Source organism: Adiantum capillus-veneris, chromosome 21 (genome assembly GCF_014529385.1).
Source record: "Adiantum capillus-veneris isolate H3 chromosome 21, ASM1452938v2, whole genome shotgun sequence".
Lineage (NCBI taxonomy): Eukaryota > Viridiplantae > Streptophyta > Polypodiopsida > Polypodiales > Pteridaceae > Adiantum > Adiantum capillus-veneris.
In genome coordinates, this window is record NC_140951.1 from 118,529,550 (window position 1) to 118,537,025 (window position 7,476).

General features: G+C 39.6%; 1 protein-coding gene across 1 annotated transcript; it reads right to left on the reverse strand.

Annotated features, from left to right (window-relative positions):
* Window positions 1–3,250: 3,250 nt before the first annotated feature.
* On the reverse strand, window positions 3,251–3,871 carry LOC147431613 (uncharacterized). The gene has a single exon (XM_086493692.1). It carries the CDS (start codon window positions 3,869–3,871, stop codon window positions 3,251–3,253), a length of 621 nt encoding a protein of 206 aa, XP_086349818.1.
* Window positions 3,872–7,476: the final 3,605 nt, after the last annotated feature.

Sequence of the window (7,476 nt, forward strand, 5' to 3'; positions counted from 1 at the left end):
GGTACATACAATAGGTCTTTCTCCCGAGCGACGGACTCCTTGTTTTCCAACTCGATGTGCACCATAAGCCATGATTCTTGACATGCCAAAGTGTGTATCCAAAAACTCTTCAATAGCAACCGCAAGAGATTGGGGTGTTTCCATGCTTTCCTCCTTGATTCCACGAATGACGATGTTCTTTGAGCGTTTTTGTCGTTCTTGCAATTCTTGAATGTCCCCATTCTCTACATTGTTTGCTTGGACAACGGCTTGAGTGACAGGACATGTAGAAACCACATTATCCTTACATATATTAACCCATGATTTGGATGCATTTCTCATCTCACATACATCATGTCCTATTGTATCTATTGTTTCCTCTTTCAATACATGATCACTCTCAACTTTGCTCAAGCGCTCTTTCAATACATTCATCTGGCTCGTCTGCTACATCCTCAAAATCCTCTTCATTTAGTAACCCATGATCACCTCTAGGCTGCTCTGACGGCAGAGCGCCGAAGCCACGTGGCAATGTCTTCCCGGTCAGAACTCGATGATTGCTTGGGATCTCCTGTCCGCTCCACGGTGGGCTTTGTGCTTCGTTGTCCGTTTCGGTTTCTGTGTCTGATGTCACTACCCGTTTCTTCTTGCGTGAAGGTTGTCCATCTTGTTGCTCTTCACCTGACCATTCTCTCTCCATCTCTTCTAAGAGCTCTTGTTCGTGTATCCAAGGTGGTTTTTGAGCACCTTGGATGGTTGAGTGAGGGTGAGCAAAAAAAGGTTGATCTTTTCTTGTTGTTTGCTTTGTGCGTGCCATGGTGTAAGAAGGGGCAATATTGAAAATGAGACTCCTTCTTCTCTAAAATCCCTCTATTTTAAAAAGAAATTTCTCTTCACACTTGACCATGCCACTTAAAAAAACTCTTAATATCATCAAAATATAAAAAACAAAAAATAGATAAATGGAGAAGTATTATATAAAACTCAACAAAGACATGTACAAATATAAACATTACATTGCATAACATCATTTTTTTTACATGTTGGGTAACCAGCGTTTGCCCACTCTATGGCGATTTTCACTCCACCTAGCATGATTAAGGGGTCCGGTGGAGTTTCTCCATTTCTCTTTAGCAGTAAGTCGAGATTGTCTCCTAACCTCCTTGGCAAGACTTGACTTTCGCGCTCGCTCTATAGCATGACATCTCCCTAAAGAACAACGAAAGAACCAATCTAACATTTCCTTCATGTGGTTGGATCTTGTAGTTCCACCACCGTGACGTGTATTTTTAAAGTAAACACCTTTGGCTCGATAATGTGATTTTTCCATTCCTTGAGTGCTCCACATGTCTAATGAACCATATTTTGACATAAAGAATGCTCCATGCGCATACAAAATATGCTGCATCAAGAAAAAAATGCTTAGATCAAATAAATATTTATGTATAGCATCAAAATTTGAACTGAACAAAGTAACTTACCATGTAGTGTGTGATATTTCTCTCTCCCCACGCTTGCACAAATGCTTTAGTGAAATTAGAAATGTGATCTTCGAACAAATTTTGTTGCTCGCTCGTGGTTTGGGGTTTCCACATTATTTGAAGCACTAACTCCAAGTGATTTCACACTTGCCTACGCAGATTTACAAGCATGAGATTTGAATCTTGATCGGTCTTACACTTGCAAAGCGCTTTCCATAGCTCCCATGGAGCATCCTCTTCACCCCTCTCCTTTTGCATCTCTGGTTTCTTGAAAAACCTACGTGCTTTCACACCATTCATAGATACTTTTTGTGGCAGTTCATGCATATTATCCACCTCACCGATGATAGAAACATTTCCACCATGACATCCAATCGAATTTAGAATTGTTTCAACTATTCCAATGGATTCCACGGATCTAGAAAGTGGTTTCATTGTGAAAGCGTACTCTATGTGAAGCTTTAACAAGCGATCAAATATACACATAAAGGCATGCAAAGTGCAAAAGTGTATATTTGTAAGTGGAAAATTGATAATGGGATGCTATGTTTTATCTTTTGTCGACCGATTGGGGACCTCCATGATAGGACACTTCAACACCGAGAACACCCAATCCCTTGCATCATCATCCATTGACCCTGTTGCCTGACTTCCCTTGACATTTTTCTTTGACCACGTGGAGCCACGAGTACTCTCCTTGTATCCTCGTACACAATATGCACAAGGAAGAAGTGATGAAGCACCTTGTTTACACCCAAGTATACATTTGATTGTTTTTAGATCACCTCCTAAGTGCCACTCAACATCAAATGTACCTACTCCATCTACTTCTAGCTTTTCTCCCTCTAGTTGTGCCTTAATAACCTCTGTGATCCACGGGATCATAGAGAAGACCCATGCCAACACCTCACGAGTCTCCTTCGGAACTTCAAAAGCTCCTAACCACCATATTTCTTTTTCCGATTGTACACTAAATGATGGTTTCTGAGAATGATCACCGATAGCATTGACTTTTGCAAAAAACATTGCCTCATTCATGAGTGTCACACTCATACGTTCCAATCTCCGTCCTTTGACAATTTGACATTCATCTAGCTTAAGAATAAATATGAGCTTCTCTCCAAGTACTGAAACAACACAAGAATTGAATTGTTATACTAAATGATATTCAATACAAATAAAAAACGACATTACAATTTGTATTACCTTGTGGAGACAAAGCATAAAAGTTAACCATAGCTCGTTGTAGTCGTTTCAAGTCAACAAAAATATTTTTGAATTGATGATAACTAAAAGACTTTGTCCCATTAGGAATAGTATTGCCTCCCTTTATATTACCACGTGAGTTGGCACTTGTGGAAGAGTACACCATGGATCCTTCAATGTGTTTGTATTCGCCAAGGGATTCCCGAACGAGATCATTGTTTGCTTTTTTTGCAAGTCGAACCCTATGTGGAATAGGAAATAAATTCTCGGTGATGCCTTGCTCTCGTAATGCATCTTTCATCAATCCATGAAGTGCATGGTATGCATTTGTGCTAATCCCAACCTCATCAGAAGCTCTCTGGACATCATCCTCAGACACAAGGTTAGAGATCTTTTTTAGGATCTCCTTTGTGATGGCATCTTTCATGTGTTTGGCCTTTTCACAACCTATGATGTAAATTATATCTTCCTTTGAGATGCATCCTAGGAGAAGGTTACAACGGTCCTCTTGTCTAAAACTTCCACACACATCTTGTATATATGTCCTATTTCAAAAGGTGAACCGAGTTACAAATTGATGAAAATTATTTGAGAGTTATAAACGCTGTGAATTTAAAAAAATACCTGGTTGCTGTGATCCGCTTCTTACGTGTCCCTCCATTAGATGCTAAGTTTTCAATGGAAGAGAACTCCCTCTTACGCTCACACATGCCAAATGGAGTGGCTTTTAGGTGCATCATTGCAATCTGTAGCTTAGTTACCTCTGTTTCTGTAGCTTTCATCTCCTCTTTAAGATCTTTGAGTTGTTTCTCTGTGGAATGTAGTTCTTGTTGGAGATTTGTGGAATGACTGTGTAACACTTGACATTGTTGTCGGAAATATGCCGACGCACCTGCGTGATTGGAGTCCGATCTCTTACAATACCCAAGAAGACCACGTTCTCCTTCTCCCACATATTTGATTAAGCTTGGGAGTGTACGGAATGCTGGATGACAGCCCACAAGCGGATCTCTTCGATACAACCCTCCATCAAGCCACAAGTCAACATTGGTTTCTCCTCGAAACCGTCGTACGAATGTCGGTTGAGATGCTTTCTCGTCATTTTTTTTTGTGGGAGCAAATTCGATCGGTAGGCGCAGACTGACATTAGTTGACCTACTAGATGATGGCGTAGGTGATTCATTGGTTATGTCGCGAAGAGACATGGTGAAAAGTTATGATGGGAAAAAAATTGATAAGATATACTTTTTGGGATAAACAGACAATTTTTGGGATAAAAAGACTTAAAAATATATTTTTTCATATATAGGTTCAATTTTTGAGCTCAAAGGAGGGAAATTTTTAAAATTTTCAATTTTCAATTTTTAGGATTTATTAGAGGGACGTTTTGATGATGTGGCATTGTCTATTTATTATTGGAGTTAATGTAGAGAGGGACCCAAGGAATTTTAGATTTGGAGCTTATAAAAGCTAGATTCTTCTAAAAAAATACTATTTTATATATATATATATATATATATATGGACCTTTTGAAAGCTTAAAAGATCCATTTTGAAGATTTTATAAAAAATTCATTTTTTGGGGGTAAATTGATGCACGAACTGAAAAGTGGCTTTTGTCATAACTACTTACTCTCTTTGTTTGGTGATAGGTAGAGAGAGAATGATTCTTCTCTCTACCTTTACTCCTCTCTCTCTTTTTACTCCCCTCTCTCTCCTACTTTATCCCCCCTATTCCTCTTACTTTACCACCCTCATTCCCTACTTTCCCCCCCTTTCCTATCTAGAGAGAAGTTAGAGAGAGAGCTACAAAAGTAGCCCTATTTATTGTCTTTGTTCCCTCCATACCCTAAAAAATTATCTTTAACACTAGAATGGTAACAGGACACTTTTATGTCCTTGGACACTTTTGTGTCCTGTTAAGTGACCATTTTGCTTGAATTATTTGAAGAGTATGAAAATGAATTTCTAGGTGCTATATATCCACAAAGTTGCCTTATGAGCTGAAAAAAACTTAGCATTTTTTTTGGAGTATCGATCTCACCATTAACCTTACTCTTGCACAACATTTTTGAACCTAAACTTTGTGAAAAAACGGGTCCTGTTTTTGGCTTTTTTTAATTTTTTCGCAACACTACCACTCTAAACTTCATGTTTGTGAGGTTTAGATGGCTAGAGGTTAGGCCTTTATAGTTCTCAACACGTTTTGATGCTTGTAGGGAGAGCTAAGTGTTAAAATTGAAAATTATGACAAATTTACAAGAATTGCATAATCTTGTTTTTGGCCAAAATTAGCACTTTTATGATTTTTTTGGTGGCTTTCTTGATATCCAAATTCAATTTTGATTGTGTAAGTGTAATGTATAACATAAAGCTAATCTTCCTTGAGTTTTGGGGGACCTAATATGCTATATAGCATAGTATATGATGATGGTTGAGTTTTTTTATTGTTGAAGAATACGATATATTTTAGAGTAGCAAGTATAACTTTCTCCATATTGCTATTTTCTTAGGCCAATTGTGTGTATTTTTTAGATAGTAGCCATATCTAATCATAGACTACAAACTTGGCTAGATATTGAGTAGTTTCTATGGGTTTCTAGAGGTCATAATGCTAAACCCAGATTTTTCATGTTTGTTGTATTTAGCACTTTATCATTGCCCCCAAGGTTCCAATTGTAAGAGATCCATTATCCTTTTGACATGCTCCATGGCTCCTTTTGAAACCAAAGGCCTAAAGGGAATTAAGAAAACATGTATATAGTATCTGTATTGAGCGTGACTATAGAAACTTTGATGATAGGTCCGCAAAATCGCAAAAATGCAACTTTTTTGTACCTATTTTTTTTGCCCAAAAAAACATTAATGAGGTAAAAGCAACCATATGTTTTGGTCACCAACCCATTGAAGTTAACGAGGCATTTTATCTCATGTCCTACAAAAATCCCCACTCTTATTTATATGCAATCAACTGTAAGAAATTGTTGTTTTGGGCAAAATGCACTGTTCCATCAACTTTGGAGGCTTGTAGTGACCAAGGGATGAAAAAAATTACAAGTTTCTCATTTTTTCATATGTAGTAGTTATTGAACTATAAGCTCATGAAAGGATTTTTCAAAATGAGTGGATCTATTATGCTTTTGGAAAATTTTTCCAAAACCCTGAAAGGACACTTTTATGTCCTGTTAGGTTACCATTCTAGTGTTAATCCCTTAAACTTAGGGATCCTTACATGGCCCTAAGGGGGTCCAATTTTTTCCTAATGGGCAGAGTGGCCAGAGGACTAGCTCAACTTAGTCGTTTCTTTCTCCACGATTCCTTGACTCGCATGACTGCAACGAGAGAGGAGGAGAAGCATCTCAGACAGGGTGTTTCTTCCTTGTAGAGGATATAGGAGCAGCATCCACATAGTCCTTGGTTGGAGGAGCAGTCACAGCAGGCTCGCTAGGATCTTGTTAGCAGAGAGGAGAGGAGCCATGAGTTTGCTTTTCATTGACAGGCATCTCAGTGGACGCAGGTGGGGACAGAGTGACTGGTGCTTTCTTCGAGGTAGTGGGACCTGAGCATACGTATTCCAAGGTCATTTGCTTCTAAGCTAGAGGACATGTGTGCAGTTGCTACTCACTTTTACCTTGAGTTACTATCTACATAGCCTCAGTTAGAGCGTCAAGATGCATGCAGGGAGTAGGTGTGGGCACTAATGCCTTGCGTTGCGACTAAGGAGATGCGTCAGAGACTTTATCTTCCACTTCAGCTTGAGGAGTTGCACATGGCTCTTAGTGAACTCCCCCATGGTAGGCTGTCCAGGTGAGGATGTCTTGACTCCTAGTTTCTTCTTGGAGTATTGGGACTTGGTTGGCCCAGATCTCTTTAGTGCTTTCCAGTACATCTTGAACACATGGCAGATGCCTGACAGCATGAGTGAGGGTCTGCTGACCGCTGGGTCAACAACACAACATAACTTAAGTTTCATACCAAAGTCTTATCTTTTGTGAGTTATGAAATGCTGCGGATTATGGCTATAAACATCATTTGTAATGAGTAGTTATTCTAGTTTCAGAGCCGGGGTGCAATGGCACTTCCAGATTGTAAATACAAAGCCATTTGACCCTTTCAACCCCATTTTTTGTTAAGCCTAAGGTAGCCTTAGTATATAAGGTACCTAGGTCATTTTGTAAAAGAGGACTTTTCATAATCTAAACTTGAGCGCTGCCGTCTACTGTGTGTGAGAGAGAAAGAGAGTGAGTGTGAGCTTCATCCTCTCGCTACGCCCGACTCGCTCAACACATTGGAGATCCGATTGCACCATTGTTGTAGGCTAGGACAGCTAAGTGACAACGCCAAGCATTCCACGCGAGATGAAGCGCACACGTCGATGCATCTACAAGCTATTTGTGGCCGTAAGTGTATCAAACGATGTCTTTTTTCTGCGTGCTAGTAGTCTATAGAATCCCGGTGACATAAGCTACGCATAGGCACTCAAAAAATTTAGCTTTGGGCACTATCAAAATTCAGCTCTGTCATCCTACACGTTTTCCACATATGGGTTTAGAGTGAGGGTTTTGAGTGTAGAAGCTTAGGGACAACTGTATCCTAGTGAGGGGATGGTATTCCTTAAGTTTCGTATGAATCTGGCATGATTAGGTGAGTTACCTTACGCATGTGTGTATGTGGCTAGGTGGTGTAGTTGAGGGCAGTGAGGTTCTTGATTGTGGTTTAGTTGGCCTTCCAGAGTGTTGTATGTGTAGGATGGTCTCAGCTCGACAAGATTAAAAGATTTCCTCCGTGTGCCTATCGTGTCATCTGTGTCC

What these genes read in the sequence shown, in the direction of transcription:
- LOC147431613 (XM_086493692.1), bottom strand. Translation starts at nt 3,871, where the DNA reads ATGTCTCTTCGCGACATAACCAATGAATCACCTACGCCATCATCTAGT.